The 17,959-nt window shown below is 35.8% G+C and overlaps 1 protein-coding gene across 2 annotated transcripts in view; it reads left to right on the forward strand.

Moving 5' to 3' along the window:
• The window catches only part of LOC18433665 (hyperosmolality-gated Ca2+ permeable channel 1.2), an 87,500-nt gene that overhangs the window by 42,646 nt on the left and 26,895 nt on the right, over positions 1-17,959 (forward strand). The window contains exons 9-10 of one of the 2 annotated variants that reach the window (XR_016045187.1): positions 5,772-6,522; positions 8,478-8,802. Coding sequence is in view for 1 of the 2 variants with exons in the window: in XM_006843747.4 (XP_006843810.1) it covers positions 6,277-6,522; positions 8,478-8,802 (571 nt within the window). In the remaining variant the exon portion in view is untranslated. The remainder of the gene's footprint in view (positions 1-5,771; positions 6,523-8,477; positions 8,803-17,959) is intronic. The other variant, XM_006843747.4, reaches the window with a different exon arrangement.

A 17,959-nucleotide genomic window follows, 5' to 3' on the forward strand; every position in this document is an offset into this window, starting at 1 on the left:
CAAACTAATGACAACATAAATCTTCTCAATAAAGTTATTACACAAAAATGGTTTGTCTTGATAAGAATAGTTATTTGAAATGAATATAGTTTTCAGTCCCTATCCTTAATAGATTCAGGGGCTGACCTCAATTGCATAAATGAAGGATTAGTACCAACAAAATACTTTAGTAAGACAACACAAATATTAAATACTGCAGACGGCAGTAGACTGATAATAAATTATAAGTTACCCAATGCTGCAATATGTAATAATGGTACTTGTCTTGAAATGCCTTTTATAATGGTCAAAGGTTTAAGCCAAACAGTGATCCTTGGAACACCTTTTTTAAATTTATTATATCCAATAAAAATTGATAGTTCAGGAATTGAATCTAATTTTAATGGACATAATATTAAATTTGAGTTTATTGATAAACCAAAAATAAAAGAAATAAATAGTGTCAAACAAACCCTAGAAAATAAAGAAAAATTCTTATACTATTTAAAAGAAGAAATAAGATATAAACAAATAAATGAGAAACTTGCTCTCCGAGGAAAATATTAAGTTAATTAATCAAATAAAAAAAAAAAAAAATTTGAAATATGCGCTGATTTGCCTAGTGGATTCTGGAATAGAAAAAAACACATAGTAAGTTTGCCTTACAGAAAACTTTCATGAAAAGAATATTCTCACTAAGGCTAGACCCATTCAAATGAATCCTAGACTCCATGAGATTTGCAAAAAAGAAATCGATGAATTACTTGATAAGCAGTTAATCAGAAAAAGTTCTTCGCCAAGGAGCTGTTCTGATTTTTATGTTGAAAAGGCTTCAGAGAAAGAAAGGGGAGTCCCCAGACTTGTGATAAACTATAAACCGCTAAATAAGGTACTGAAATGGGTAAGGTATCCTATTCCAAATAAAAAGGATTTGTTAGATGGACTTGTCAATGCTTGCATATTTTCTAAATTCGATCTTAAGTCAGGATATTGGCAAATACAAATTTCTGAAAAGGATAGATACAAAACTGCTTTCAATGTCCCTTTTGGACAATACGAATGAAATGTAATGCCCTTTGGGCTAAAAAACGCTCCTTCCGAATTTCAAAATATTATGAATGATGTTTTCATTCCCTATATAAAATTTATGATTGTTTATATAGATGAAGTTCTAATATTTTCAGAATCTTTCGAACAACACATCAAACACATAAACGTCTTTATAAATGCGATCAAAGCAGCAGGCCTCATAGTGTCTGCTCAGAAAATTAGTCTGTGCCAAACCAAGATAAGATTCTTGGGTCACAATATATATCAAGGAAATATTATTCCCATTGATAGAGCTATAGAATTTGCTAGTAAATTTCCAGATATGATTTTAGACAAAACTGAATTACAAAGGTTTTTGGGATGCCTAATTTATATTTCAGATTTTTTTAAAATTTAGTTATTGATGCTAAACCCTTGTTTGATAGACTAAAAAAGAATCCACCTAAATGGATTGAGGAACATACTTCAACAGTCCGAAAAATAAAAAATAAAGCCAAAGAACTGCCTTGTCTTTCACTTTCCAATCCTAATGCTTTTATAATAATGGAATGTGATGCCTCCGAATTGGATTAGGAGGAATCCTAAAGCAACAACTTGATAAAACGTAACATTTGGTCCGCTATACTTCTAGAGCCTGGAATAAAACGCAGCAACATTATTCTATGGTGAAAAAAGAAACATTAGCCATTGTTCATTGTGTTTCTAAATTCCAAAGTGATATCTTGAATAAAAAATTTCTCATTCGCACTGATTGCAAAACCGCCAAAGATATTTTGCTCAAGGATGTAAAAAATCTGGTTTCTAAACAAATCTTTGCGCGTTGGCAAGCAATTCTTTCTTCCTTTATATTTGATGTGAAACACATCAAAGGAAACACTAATCTGATTTTCTCACTCGTGAATTTTTGCAGGGGGGACAGAGATATGAATAACAAAGTCCGCCGTCTAATAATTCATACAAATACAAATAAGAGTAAAGCAAACGAAATAGTCCCTTTACATATGGGAAAAGGAAAAGAAATAGTCCCATCTTCATTCGGGAGCCCTCTTATACGTTCTCCTGTTACTCCTAACCACCTCATAACGAGGCAAGCTTCTAGCCCAGCTAGAACTCCAGCATCGGAAAAATCAATATTTATAGAAACCTCTTTCTTATCAGATTCAGTAATAGAAGATGAACATATGGACATAGATCAAGTTAATTTGGCCAACCTATATTTAATAAACCATATGAGCCCTTCCAATAATAATAAGACTAGATAATGGTATGAGGCCATTCTTCTTGAAACCGACTCTATAACCCTTGTACCTTTTTGTCAAAAGAATACAAATACCATTGTTTATTCTAAGTTCCAAATAAGGAAAATTATTTCCTATAACGAATGGGGAATGGACCCCACAAGAAGCAGAAAGCTCAATGCAACAGAATTCAATAACAAATATTACTGGTATTCTGGGTACATAGACGCTTGGAACAGGGTATTCTATCTCCAAAACAATACTAATTCCCATTCCTGGTTTATACAGATAAAACTTCCAGTTGTCTCTGAACTTCCAAATTGGTTCAAAATATGGTTCCAGATTTGGGGATCTAGATCTGATATATTACCACAAAAAATATTGCTTTCTCAACAAAAGTTTGCTGAATACAACAATAAAAACCCCAAGCTTGATATGCATCTATACTTCATGGCTCTTTACCAAATCCCGTGGATAATGAAATGGACATATGCAGTAACTGATGACTATACCCAAAATTGGGAATATATTCCTAAATTTGGAAAACAAGTTTATATTAAATGGTGGGACGTATATGAGAATAAAGCTGTAGACCTTGAGAATATAAAATTAAGAAAGATTTCTACTCCCGTCCAGGAGAAAAATGAAGAAGATCATTTTTCTGAAAACATAAATAAAATGAAGCAGCAAAACCCAACTGCTTCTAAAGAAGAGTTAAAAAGAAAGTTGCTACAAATGTTTGAAGAAGAAGCTGAAGCTATGTCAACTTCAACAAATGAGGAAGATCTTACCCCTGAAGGAGAAGATTGCGCGCTTATACAACCACAGATCGATTTTCCATGAAAACCTGTTAGCTCGAAAATATGCCCGAATAAAAGCCCAAAAGCCGCCAGCTGCTGCATTACTCTGTCAACATCAAAAGATACTATCTGTCTGCCACCTGTCCATAGTTACTATTCTACCGACACAAATCTTACTATTCCAAGATGCCGTCGTGCTACCACTTGTTTACTGCATTTTCTATTCTTGTACTTTGTTTTCCTATTGTCTGGAGAAAAATATTTGAATAATTATTTTGTTGAGGTATTCCTTCAAGCTTTAGCCATATTATGGTCAGTTTCTTTAGGTCCTATTTTGAAAGGTGAGGCTTTAATCTCAATTTTGTCCCCGAACTTCTCTCCTTTAAGTTGTAAGCTAGTCTTAGGGGGATGAATAGACTCAATTGCTTCTCCTTTGGTAGTTTGAATGGTTTGAAAAGATTTTTCAACCATATTTGCTTCAAATTTTGGAATTTTTATTCCATAATCTTTTGCTATGTATTTTAACTATTTAAAAAATTTGACAGTTGTTTTCTGTTTTATCATGAAACGAATAAATTTTAGATGGAAGGCATCTCTAAGAGGTTCTTTAAGTTCTTTGAAGAACCATTCTCTTATTAGTCTATTTTCTTCAGAGTAGAAATCTTTTCTGTTCCTTTCCTTATCAATCTTGAATTCTTCTTTTTGAATATCAAAGTCAAGATCTGAGGGTGTTGGTTCTTGTTCTTCTATTTCAGAAAATCCCAGAGTATCTACTCTATAGACTGGTTGTTGAACCTGATTTGGAGTCCTATTAAGTCTTTCAATAATAGTTCTCCTATGAGTGGGTATTCTTTCATATTCGGATTGTGGTACAGGAGAGGTCGAGCTTCTAGGAGGATCCCTAATGCTTGATTCACCAATCCTTAATGTAGTTCTTCTGGAGTATGGAAAACTTATCTCCATTTCTCCATCAGAGTATTCTATGATTTGTTCTGGGTCTCTATTTTCAGGATTTTTAATCTGCGATTCAGATTGTAAGGACCATGCCACTGATTTTGGTATGACTAAATTTGATTTTTCCATGTTTGTCTGGAAAAATATGGTTTGTTCTTTCAAATCCATTTGCCTGGCATTTGGACACAAAGTATTCGTTACTTTGTAACATATTCTATAAATGAATGCCAAGTTTTGAGAACCTGGGTCCATATCAAAACCTTGGGTTTGGAAAACAGTTAAAATAAATGGGGCCATTACAAAGACTGGATTCAAATATTCCTAACAGGGAATCAATGAATCTTTTATGCCTGCTGTCTCTTAAACAGAGTAGAACATAATTATTTAATCCTGTCCTTGTTAATGGTTTGACAGCTATTTGTACCAACCCAATATGCAAGTATTTGATCTTTCCTTTTATGATCTTCAATCATTCTTGTGGAAAACAATTGGAATTTGTCCTGAGTTTCCATAACAGATATACTTTGTTCAATGGTTTGATGGAAAAACTACTTTTGAAATCAAACATTCCTTTACTATAAACATCTGTTATAGGTACCTTATATATATTCCAATTTTGGATCTGTTTTTCTATATTATCTATTATTACTTCTTCTCTATTATTAACATGTAGTGTATTACTAGTAGTAGCTGACCTATTAGATAATGATCTGATGAAATTTTCCATTGTAGTTCGAGTCAACTGGAAACAGGCCCTACACTTTCCTGGTTCTTCTTGGCCTTAGTGATCTTTGGGTCACAACGACTTTGAACTACTACTGCAGATTTTCATAATCTTATTTAATAATTCAGTTTTCTACTAGAGATACAATGAGACCACTGTAATAGTAACTAGGCTCTGATACCATAATACAAAAAATTCCCATAGCTATTACAGTGGTCTAACTGTATCTCTAATAGTTGAATCCAGTCTCTGTAATGGCCCCATTTATTTTAATTGTTTTTCAAAAATTTTGGGTATTAAATTGGGTATCAGTAGACAAACCATATTTTTAACCAAAGGAGATACTGTATCAGTGGTCTAACTGTATCTTCGACAAAGTGACTGTAGTAACAGATGGTTTGTCTCCTTTCAAACTATAATACCATTATAGTAGTTTTATTATATGCAATTTATTATGGCAATAATAGATGGTTAAATTTATTACAGCAAAGGACTTCTTGTCTACTGATAGTATAACACAAACACAAAATGTTGTCTCTCATATATAACACAAACTACCAAAGGACAATTAGAAAAACAAAGCATTTTTCTGTTTGGGTTTCATAATACAAGAACCAACTCAAGAATATCGGGGACAATATAATACAATTTTATTGTCTTCTGTGACCCAATTTTTCTTGTATTATATTGTCTTCTCCAAATTGACCAAAATACCGTGAAACGTTTTCGGGGTATTTTGGTCAATTTATTTCATGTAAAATATTTTTTTGATGTTTTCGTAGATTCGCCTATTTTTAATGAACACACGCTTCAAATTTTAGATAATTTTGATTTGTAGAAAAAAAATGAAAAATGAAACACTACTGGACAATCGTGACCGTGCGATGAACTTTGGACGGTGATGAAGGTAGGCGAAATTACTGTTCATTTTCTGCTATAAGCGTTTTGTAGTATCTTCCTATATATATATATATATATATATATATATATATACACACACACAACAACCTCCTCTTTCATTTTCAGGTCATTTTTTATGGGACTTGCAGTGTCCCCCACGGTCCTGCCTGGCGATTGATGGAAACATATGTCCCGTGACGAGGTGGTCATTTTATAGTGAAAACCTTTTGGGGAAATGCAAGGGCCGCACCTTCATTTTGAGGAATGTCTGGTCATATTGATCTTTATTTTCAACATTTCCGTCTCATTCTCTGCTGACCAAATGAATGGATGATGGGGAGAGGATAGTGTTTCAGTACTCATACCTACATACTTACTACGCACCACACCCCTTCCTGTTTTTCAATCTTATCCTCAAAATGCAGCAATCATCCATTCTAAAGTGTTTATTCTTCATTTTTTTGATAGTTAACTATAAACTAGATTATGGATATACTCACATCGTTTCTTTTGCACTGCAGTCATTCCTAATATTTTGTTTAATTTTTAGATCTCGATATAATTTCTCTTCTTCTTGGGAACAATGATATTTTTGTTTCTCATTGTACTTGGATTGTAAAATTCTATGCAGAAAGTTTATCAAGTCATTAATTCAAGGAGTTCTGCCTGGACTGGCCCTGAAGATTTTTCTTATCCTTTTGCCTACTATCTTGATGTTGATGTCTAAATTTGAAGGCTATATCGCTGTGTCAATCTTGGAAAGAAGAGCAGCTGCTAAATACTATCTTTTCCAACTTGTTAATGTCTTCCTTGGAAGCATAATTGCTGGGACTGCATTTCAACAGCTTCATACTTTCATTCATCAACCTGCAAATCAGTATGTTTCTTCTTATTCAAGAGCCATAGAGTAGTTTGCATATTCCTTTGAATCTCATTTGCAGTGTTACTTATTTTTATACTTCACATGTTTATTTGTATTTCCACATTCTAAACATACAGAATTTTAGTAAATTTGTTCCTGTTGGAATTCATTATTGCATCCAGGACCTGATACGTAATACTTAGGTCTTTAATCTGTATGATGTTGGTGGTCATAGGTTCTATCTGTTGTTCACTGCCTCTAAAGTTGTTGAATTATGGTGGGATATAAATTTTGACGTTGACATTTGTTTTTGCTGTAAATTTTCAACATGCAGCTATTCATAGATGGGGATAGGTTTGCTGTAACTTTGCAACCTATTGGTATTCGCAGATTATACTGGGTTTACTGTAGACAGCAGAGAACCTATCACTGTCTCAGATAAGGATAGGTTTACTTTAAGCGGATTTGGCCATAGAGTTTTCAATAACACCTATTCCTCCAACTTGATTGACAGTTACAATAATTGATTAGCTAACTTAGTTCTCTTGTAGTCACTAGGACTGGCATCATATATCTTGTCCTTTTTATCCCCATATTAACCATGCCCCACACAATGCTCACATGTAATCAATCATTCAAATTGATAGTGCTCAACATTGCCAGGAACCTCGCATGAAATGAAACAACAAAGGATATGTGTGATTATCTGCCATGCATGCATGACCAACCAAATAAGGCATGCTATATTATCAACCTTAATAAATTGTAACACTAAAAATTGGTGGAAGTTCTGTTCTAGAGTATCTTTCCTGCATACATGATGTAATAAGCAAGTCATATGGGCCTTCTTGAAGTTGACAAAATGATTATTTGATAAAAAATTCAAAGAAAGTATTCAGGCTTTTGATGGGGCTAAGACCAGACTTTGAGATGATTTGGGCTTCAATTTTGTACTTCTCTCCTTTGCCTTCTTCACAGATGGTGCACTTTCAGTTCTTTGGGTATTCGAGTCCGGACTGTTATCCTTAAGTTTTTATGAGGACTGTCTTCCATGATGCAATATTTGTATCCTGTGTCCCTAGATATCATAGTCATGTTTGTGGCAGAAGAGCACTCCTGGGTTGCACTATTTCATTTTGAGGTGGAAGAATACTGGAAAGTGCTAGACACTTGCCCAGGGTGCTATGACAGCTAATGAGGTCGCCCTGATGCAAGTTTGCCAATCCTAGGGCTTCCACTGGTGCACTTGTATGTGGAAACCCAAGTACACTGGTGCACGACATAACAATGAATGTAAGAGTTCCAAACTAATCCTTTTCTATGTTGACCACTGACAAAACGTTGGGGATTTGCAGAGTTTTTAACGTTTCACAAATTTGTCAAGACCCTGGTGGGGAACCCAAATAAACGGGTGCAAGACATAACAATGAATACAGTATTTCAAAGTAACATGTGGACCACTGACCACATATTGGGGATTTGAAAAGTTTTCCTTGTTTCCCATATTTGTCAAAATAAAATACAGAATATTTTAGTGAATCAATGTTATATTGGTTGTTAGTAGTCCTAGATGGAGGGCAAGTGCTTCATAACATTTATAATTGTGAAATCTTCTTGTCTAAGTTGCTGCTAAGCTTAATAACTCCAAGTCTATTTCATAAGCAATAATGTAAATGTCGTGAGTTCCTGTTTTGTTCTTATGTTCTTTTTATGCTTTACAGCATAGTTTTGAAGTTGATTGAGGATATTGCCTTTTGATTTGGCGCTACACTCCTTAAAATTTAAATATTCCCTTTCTACTTCCTTGTGGTTAGAGATGAAGAAAAGATTGTAACTCGTTTGTGAAGTTATACATAATTCATGGTCTTATCAATATAATAATTAGTACAAGAAGATTTTTTTTTTCCCTTCTTTATTGAGTTGGCAGTTTTTGGCTTCTTCTCACAACCTGACTGATTAAATATCTGCAGAATCCCCATAACTATTGGTGTCTCAATTCCTATGAAGGCAACCTTTTTCATAACCTATGTTATGCTTGATGGTTGGGCTGGAATTGCTGCAGAGATTCTAAGGTTGAAACCTTTAGTTATATATCATTTGAAGAACTTTTTTCTTGTTAAGACAGAAAAAGATAGGGAGGAGGCTATGGATCCTGGAAGTCTTGGTTTTAACTCATCAGAACCCCAAATACAGCTTTATTTTTTGCTCGGCCTTGTTTATGCAGTGGTTACTCCCGTTCTACTTCCCTTCATAGTTGTGTTTTTCGGCTTTGCTTATGTGGTTTTCCGTCATCAGGTAAAAGTTACCAAACTTTCCTTTTGATTATTAAAACCCTTTTAGGTGTTTAGTTAATTCATGTATCTGCAATAGTCTTGTTTTGCTTGCAGTAATTTCCCCTTCTGTTGTATTTATTTATATTTGCTCATAAAATCTATAGGGTTTTAATTGTCAATTTGGAAATTATGATATCTTTTGGTTTGTTTAACATAGATTCATTATAGTTTACTTCTGTTGTTATTAAACATTTCCTTTGCATGTGATTTGAAGTATCTCTGGTTTGTATCATGTGCATTCTATCGATCCATGGGCTCTCTTAATTATTCCATTTTATCTGGTTGACTTGTAAGTTTTTCTGTTATTCCTTGTGCATGTTATTTGTTCCTGTAGTTTCGTGTGTATGATTTTGTGTGGCATTTTTCTCTCTACATCAGTATTGCTGTATATAAATGCTGTCACACTCTCAGGAGTGTTTTCTTGTTGAGCCATGAAGTTACCTGACAACTAGGGCCTAAAATCTTGGCCCATTGGATTGCCTGCTACTATAAATGTGCATGATAATCAAATGCTTCCCTACTGCAATTTTTTGCATTCCCCTTCACTTTGAATTCCTGGTGCATATGGTGATGAAAGTTGATGAAGTGCAAAATTACTCTTATTTTTAATTTTTATTCAATTTTGAATGATGTATATTATAGTTTTAGTTTTAGGAGTTTTCTAGGGTTTTTTTAGTTTTTTAGGGATCGTAGGATTTTTTATTCATTTCATGAGCATTGTTCATGAGTACTGATCATGGGTACTGTTCACAAAGGTAAAACTGTCATAACAAATTTTAAATTAAGTTAGGATATATGGGTCAATGTATTATTAGTTTGGACACGTTTTGTACTTGTTATATTAAATCATAATGTATAAAATGTATGTGGGGCCTTGAGGGGATCATTCCACATGACTTTTAAAAATTGAAAAAGAGAAGGTTTTTGGAACCCTTGCTTGGGTATGGAGAAGAAATGCTAGGTTTCTTTGAACCGTGCTTGTGTTCGGCTTTGTTTCTTGTTGATTTTACTGCTTCCTCAAATTTCCTTACATCAAATTGGTATTAGAGCCCGTGATTTGTATGGAATGTACTGTAGCACTACACAAACGGTATTGGAGAGAAGATTTTTGGTTGCCTAGATCAATAACGAAGCCGAGAAGTTACAACCGGGCCTAGGGTTTGCTGATTTGGCCCAAGGTTTTGCCAAAGCAACCTAGATCGTGTTAATTTCAGCATTTTGAATATTTGCCTAGGGATTTTGGTGAACCTATGGTAGCGATAAGGGGTCGTAGAAGGGGGATATTCAAAGATCCGCTACATGATTCCAGAGATGAGAGAATTGAGGAACTTGAAAGTCTAGTTCGGCAGCTTACGTAGCATTCCCGGTCCTCAATAATGGGCATGACGATATTCTTTCGGCCCAAGAGGATCTCGAGTACAAGATTTTTCACTTTTGCGCTCCATGTAGGGAGTCGAGTGATGAGGATAGTGATAGAAGACCTAGATGTAGGAATATCACTCTGGGATTTTCAATTTGAAGGATGAGATTCTTGATTTTGACACAGAATGCATCGAAAATGAGTTGGTTGTAGATTGAGATTCACCACTAATCTTTGATATATACTCAGATAAACAACAAGATTTCTTCGGAGATCCGATCTGGGATAAGGATTAAGATGATGATGAAGAGATTTAGGAAGAGGGTGAAGAATATGGAGAGAAGGCTGTAGGAGCGCTGATCCAAATCATTGCCTTTAAAAATCTCATTAATATAGAAGAGGTGGAGCATTCAAGAGATTTAGGGCATTTGAATTAGAGTAGCACAGTGGAAGTGTGGTCGACGCATAAACCGCAAATTCTAGCCCTGATTTCAGAAAGTAATGAAATAGATGTCGAGAAAACCTCTAAAGACCAGAAAATTGGGCTTGAAATTTTCTACACGATTTTCAATAGGAGTTTTAAGGATAGCTGTACTTGGTAAATTTTCATGATTCCTCAATATACATGTCATGATTTGTTTCTTTAGGAATTTTTTTTTACCACAAGTAATATTTGAGCCGACAAAGAAGAAGAAGGTTGAAGAAGGTGGTTTTGACGCTGCACTAATCTTGGCATACTCCAAAACTCGAGGACGAGTTTTCTCCAACCAGGGGAGAATGATGTGCAAAATTACTGTTATTTTTAATTTTATTCAATTGCGAAGAATGTGTATTATAGTTTTAGGTTTAGGGTTTATTTTTAGATTTTTTTAGTTTTTAGGAATTCTAGGATTTTTATTTATATTTTATTTACTTTATGAGTGCTACTTAATTATTGTTCATGAGTATTGTTTATGGGTACTATTCATAGGGGTAAAACTATCATTACAAATTTTAAGTTAAGTTAGGATATATGGTCAATGTATTTATTGGTTTGGACACTTTTTGTACTTGGAATGTTAAATCATAATGTATAAGATGTGTTTGTGGTCTTGAGGAGTCATTCCTCATGATTTTTAAATATTGAAAAAGGGGAAAGTTTAGACTTTTGGCACCCTTTGCTTGGGTATAGAGAAGAAACCCTAGGTTTCTTTGAATTGCTTGTGTTCGGCTTTGTTTCTTGCTGATTTTACTGTTTCCTCAAATTTCCCTACATCATAAGTACATAATGACATGGCAGTTTGTCAGTTATAATGTTGGATTCTGTAAGCAGAGTCAAACTTTTGGGGAAAGAAAGCCAGATATGTAAAGGACAATGTTTTCGATACTGGAGTTCCACCCTACTCTATAGTGGTATTTATGAATGCAAAAGCTACGTACCGTTGTGCTTGTATATAACCATAGCGATTCCCTTGGTGAAGGAAAATTAAAGAAACACTACACAACAATAAAGTCTAAAATGAAAATATCAACCATGTGTGCCTCTATACTCACATCAAACTGATATGACTGAACCATGGCCATAGGGTTGCCAAGTATTGATGGCACAATCATGCAGTGGATTTGGTAAACAAATCCCCTAGTGGATACTCATAGTAAGCATGCAGCAATGATGTTTATCCATGTATTTGCCGCCAATTACTTTGTATGTTCATAAAAAATGGAATACTAGTAATTCTGGTGGTACATGCATCTTCAATAAGAGAGTTGGAGCATATAAGAAAACCATTCTTGCTATTACCCTACCGACCTGTAAGGATACGCATTGAGATTGTATCCTGATTCTCAGATTTACATAATAAAAAAGCATGTTTATGAAGTTACAAAAGGATGCTGCAGATGGTTGAGTATATGGCAACCACTCCAGTCTGTGTCAACATATCCATCAACTCGAAAGGGGAGAGAGGAAAAGAAGCAAAAGTAATTCAAAATCTCTCACATGTCAAAAATAAGGTCTTTCCACATGCATTGCATGAACAACGTCAGGCTGTTTTGCTTTCCAGTAGATCATGTTGAGCCAAAGTGTCTCATAAAGAATGGATTTGGTAATGTCTCCTATCATCTTAAGAGCATTAAAAAATTGATGCCAAGGGATTATCTTGCACTTTGCAAACTGTGAGCTTCCTTGGCATATCTGTGATCTTGATTTATCCTCGGCATATCTGTAATCTTGATTTCTTAACTTCAGGTCCAAAAGATATTAAATCCAATACCTAAAATCTTACTTTGAAAGTTCTCTTTGAAGAGGCATTGTAAATTTATAACATCCTCGTGATATCGCCAAGTTTCTAGAACTTGAACATGAAGAGTTGTATTCTGTGACTTATTTAATCGTTCCATGTATTCTTGTTTCAAAGCATTTATATGTTGTACAATTTGTGGACAAAATTCGGATTATTTGACTACTAAGCAAGAGTTTGACACATGGACCTCTCTCTTATCAGGAAAAAAAGGAAAGATGGACCTCCTTATGGTTATTGTTACATTTAAACAGTACCACCTTTGGAGTACTTTTGACCTCAGTGCACTCAGCAATGGCATCCCTCAAAGTGAAATATCAAATGTAACTGCCAAATCTTAATAAATTCATGATCTTCCCTTAATGAAAATTTTGGAAATGAGATATGCTAAAGACTCCTTTCATATTGAAAGGTATGTAGACTTCAACGAACCTGTTAAAAAGAATAAGCATAAAAAAGCTGGATCCATAATGAAAAAGGAAATATTATTATATTGCACTGCTTACGGCCTATCACTAAGCTGTTGCATTAATTGCTTTCTCCTTGTAACACAGAAAACCTAGTCTACACTCGAGAATATTCTGACAAAAGCGAGTTGAGAGTAGGGTTCCGAGAATGAGGCTGTAGCCCATCATGATCCCAATGGACAAGGGATGAGCTTGCAGCAAATTTGGAGTCATTGAGGAGCCATCGACAGATTTGTATCCTAGGTCCAGGAACCTTGGTGGAAGAAGAGTGTTAAGCAAGAGACATAAGCCTTACTATCAGTCCAACGAATTCCTTCACTGATCCTAGGGGAACACAAAGTTATGCTTGAGAACTTAAGTTTGTAATCAGGAGCTAACATATTGACAGTGGACAATGTGAACTAGCACGGTTTATATAGTTTAAAATTTTTCCTTTTCCAAACTGGCTAGCACACTTACATAACTCCAAAGATTACAATAAGAACTCATATAAACAAATAAAACTCCAAAAATGGATTATCACTTGCTGCCACTTTAACAACTCTTTATTACATAAACAAAAATTACATAGATTTGATCTTGAGAACAAGAAACATAAAGTGCAGTAAAATAAAAGAGATGCCAAAAGATTACCCCAATTGGACTTGATACACCCTACATTGTGTCTCCTCTACCGATAGAGCACGGGATCAAGGCCTTTCTTAGATCTTACAACTTTGGGAAGCCTTGTGGAAACCCCTCAAGAATATGAGAGCAAGTGGAACAAAGTATGGGCCTTTCTCTTCTTTCTTTAAGTGGGATGTTCCCCCTCTAACAATATATCTAGTATGGGACGTGCCCCCTTCTAGGGTTTAGAGAGGGCATGACAGTTAGGGAGATAGAGAGAGAAAAGATGAGAGAGGTTGGCTTGCCACCTAAGAGGAGAGAGACAGAGAGAGCTTTAGGTCAAGTGTAGTATAGAGAACCCATTGAGATATTTTATAGATTTGTGGCTAGGGTTAGGGTTTCTAGGGTTTAGCCATCCTCATGGAGATTTGATCTAGACCATTGATCATAGGAGACCTGCGGGGTGAGAGATCTTAGCCATACAATCCATAGATTAGCTATCATGATCTTATGGAAAGTGCTAGAACCTTATTTCTCTTCTTCCTTAAGCTAATGCCATGAAATATAGAATGTAGAGAAAATATAATGCACTTTTCTTTTATTTCCAATCATTCTCTACACATGCTACGTTTGAAAATTCAATTAGCCTCTTTTCATAAGATTCCTATCTTGTTTCAATAAAAAGAGTGGCTTATGACACAAACCATTACAAATAAAAAGAAAGGGAGAGAGGTGGGGCTTGCCACCCATGGAGGCACTTGTGGGCCCCACACCCTAATCAAAAGAGCTCGACATATTGCGACTTAGTCTTTCTCCTTTTCCTGTGAATCTGCCTCTTCTTCCTCCACCCATGTTCTCTATGTAGAAGCTCTAGTGGCCTTTGGAGGGTCAACTGATGTCCCTGAAGCATCCATGACCATGTCCCATGTCAATCCTTCGTGCCCCTCAACCTCATCATCATTAGCTAACTACTCCATAGCATTGTCCATATTTTTGATCTGATGGGGTTTCTATTATCTCTCTTAACAAATCTATCCTTCAAGAATCGATTGTACTTGACATAGACAAGGTCATTGAGCTTCTTTGATTCAAGCCTATTCCTTTTCTTTGTATGAACCTAACAAAATAAATGAAAGTGAACTAATTAAAATCTAATATCTATGGTTCATGTATTATTTATAAAATTATACAAATTACCCTAATGGCCTTACCCCTTCACAAGTACTCTAATTGCGCTCACAACCGGATGAAGAAGTGGTTAGGTTTAAGATCCAAATGGCCAACTTTTGTAAATTTGGAGAACTACGCTCATGTTGGCTTCACCAATGGGCTGAAAAGAAATAAAAAAAATAATAAATAAATAATATAAATACTTGATTACTTGAATAGTTGAACTTGATGAAGATGAACTTAAGAATATTTTTAAGATAATAATATTTAATACATGGATTAATTTTGGTCCTTTGCCTCATCGCCATTGGACTCCCAAAAGACATTAATGAGCACTTGTAATTTATCAGCTCATCAACGCATATAATGTCCTGCATTTTAAGATCAGGGACTAGCACCTCTACACACTTATTAAATCCATCAATAATTGTGTCATTTGTTTGTATATCCTTGTCAATATAAAACAAAGTTGGGTAAAAAAAATAACCAGCTGCATGCAGTGGCCGATGTAGCTGCTTATCCCACTTATCATCAATAATCTCCCAAATAGGCTTGTAGCGGGTTTCTTCATCATTGAAATTTTGGGCGATCTCTCTTTTGTATTTCTCCATAGCATCATATATATCGGCCATAGAAGGCTTGTCACTATCAACCATGCGAAAGACTTTGATAAGAGGACAAAATACTTTAAGAGCGTCCTTCACACCTCGCCAAAAAGCCTTATAAAGTATAATATCTCTCACCTTCTTCCCAACGTGAGCCTTAGACCACTTGCATGCTCTCCACTCATTCGAGGTAAACATTTGCCTCAACTGCACTCTACTCGAATGTATGCTATCTAGGCATAAGTACCTGGTTGCAAATCTCGTAACCCCAGGCCTCAATCTTTTTCTTCTTTGTAAAGATACGCATCATGCTGAGGTGATATGGTGGCTATAAATGAAATTTGTAACATACTTGGCCTTCTTCACTGCACCTGATATCTCGGTTAAACCGCCAAGAGCCTCATGCATGAGGTCTATACAATGTGTTGCACATGGTATCTAAAAGATTCCTTGATATGCTATGCGCAACAAATTAGATGCAGCAACATTAGCAGCAGCATTGTCTGTGACAACCTGTACAACAAGATGCTCGCCAACCTGCTTGATTCCCTTATCTATCACTTGAAATATGTAATGGGCATCATGGATATGATCAAAGGCATCAATAGACCTCAAAAAAACAGTCCCTACTGGACAATTCGTAAGCAAATTCATTTGACTTCTTCTCTTCGTATCACTCCAAGCATCATTCATAAGAGAAACCCCATACTGAGCCCATGCATCTTTCTTAAGTTCTACAGCTTCCTTTGTGGCACTCACTGCCTTTTTTAAAAAAAGCTCTGAAAGCTCATATGGGCTTGGGGGTTTCATCCCAGGGCCAAATTGGCCAATTGCTTCTACGGCAGCATAAAAGCTGCTCAAGCGAACTGTATTAAAAGGATTGCCCGCCTCGTAAAACCATGCAGCCAAATAATACGCAGCTCTATCTCTCTCTTCCTTCTTGATTCTATTTTCAATGGTGGTTTTCTTTTTTGGTTTCTTTCCTGCAATCTTAAGGTCAGGCCGAGGTAAGAAACTATCCATAAGGCCTCTAACACGAGGCTTCTTAGTCCCAGAACCAGAAGCAATTACAACTCCCTTCCCCTTTCCCCTAATAATGGATTGCTCAACCTCATGACATCCCTCCCCAATCCTTTCCTCATCACTATCATCATTATCAAAATTGACTCGAACCCCAGACCTAATCTCTACTATAGAGGCAATCTCTCATCATTTTTCATTTTTACCAAGTTCATAAAATTCTTTATTTCCTCTTTAACAACATCAGGAGCCTTTTTACTTGGGCAACATCCCCCCTGATACCGGCAAGATGTTTCTTTAACCGGTTATGCCCCCTTTTGTATCCTTTTCACAAAAATTGCATCTTATGCAATTTTCATCATTAGGATCTGGGTTATAATCGTATTTCCATCCGGGATCATCACTGTTATTAGATCCCGAAGAAGACATCTAAAAAATAATGCAAATTACTAAAGGCTAAAGTAATAAAAAAAATCACTTACTTTGAGTAACTGAGTTTGATTGCTCAATCTTCAAACTTTTACCTCAAAGATGTTTCTAAATGCTCAAAATCTTCTAAAACACCCCCTAATAACTTTGCAAAACATCAAAAAGTAAATATAGTACCAATGGGTGATGTTTTGATTAACTTTGGTTAACTTTGAGTAACCCTTCGATCTTGAAAAATTCACTACAATCTAGTTTTTTGTGGTTTTCTCTCTCTAAATTTGGCTCAAACAAGTTTTAGGTTTCAAATGAACTTAAAACCCTAAATTTTGGGCCTTAAAAACAAGGAAAAATGACCAAATTTCCCCCACTGAAATGGATTTCCGCCTTGGGGCGGCTGCCCAGGGCTGGGCGCTAGGCGGGTTCCGTACCGCTTAGGCAGCCGCCCAGGGATGGACCGCCTAGGCGCTGGGCAGTCCGCTTTTTAAATCATTACATACTCACTTTCTCAAACTGACATAATATTTCCCATGACCCCCAGTCCATTATAGGGGTTCATGATACGACTACCAAAGCCAACCAATAGGTGATGAGAACACAATTCTAGTCTATTGACTACATGTTTCCCCTCTAAGGGACAAACCTAGGTCATACATACCTATGCACACACATCGCAATTGGTGCATGGGGGCTATTTCTAGCTCATGTACATGCAACACCTTCAATGGTTGTTCACGTCCCGATATAGCTTTCATATGTACATACTGGGTGATGGTCTTTGATGAGGCTTTGACTCTTTTCCCTTTAGGCCTACCTTAGGCATCTTCCGACCTCATCAAAGGGAAACCCTACTAACCTTTCTCGGATGTGCTATATGCTCAAGTATCCTAGGGTTTTAGAACTCAATTGGCCTAGCTGTTCAAGCATAGTTTGAGTCTCAACATCAATATTTCCCAACCTCGGTCCCTCTGGACCATGCTCGCACTAGAGTTCATTGTTCCACTATCATATAATTCATTACATGATCTTGTAAGGCCTTTAAATGACGACAAAAACCCAATATCTCCCACTTGGCCTTTAAAGGCCTTACTCTCTCTCTCTCAGCCCCATCCTATGTACATGTTTAACATAAGCATTTGCAACTAGCCTCTTTGTCAAAGGGTTTGCAACCATTACCTCTGTGGGA

The sequence above is a fragment of the Amborella trichopoda genome, chromosome 12 (genome assembly GCF_054954075.1).
Source record: "Amborella trichopoda isolate Santa Cruz 75 chromosome 12, AtrichopodaSantaCruz75HAP2 v2.0, whole genome shotgun sequence".
Lineage (NCBI taxonomy): Eukaryota > Viridiplantae > Streptophyta > Magnoliopsida > Amborellales > Amborellaceae > Amborella > Amborella trichopoda.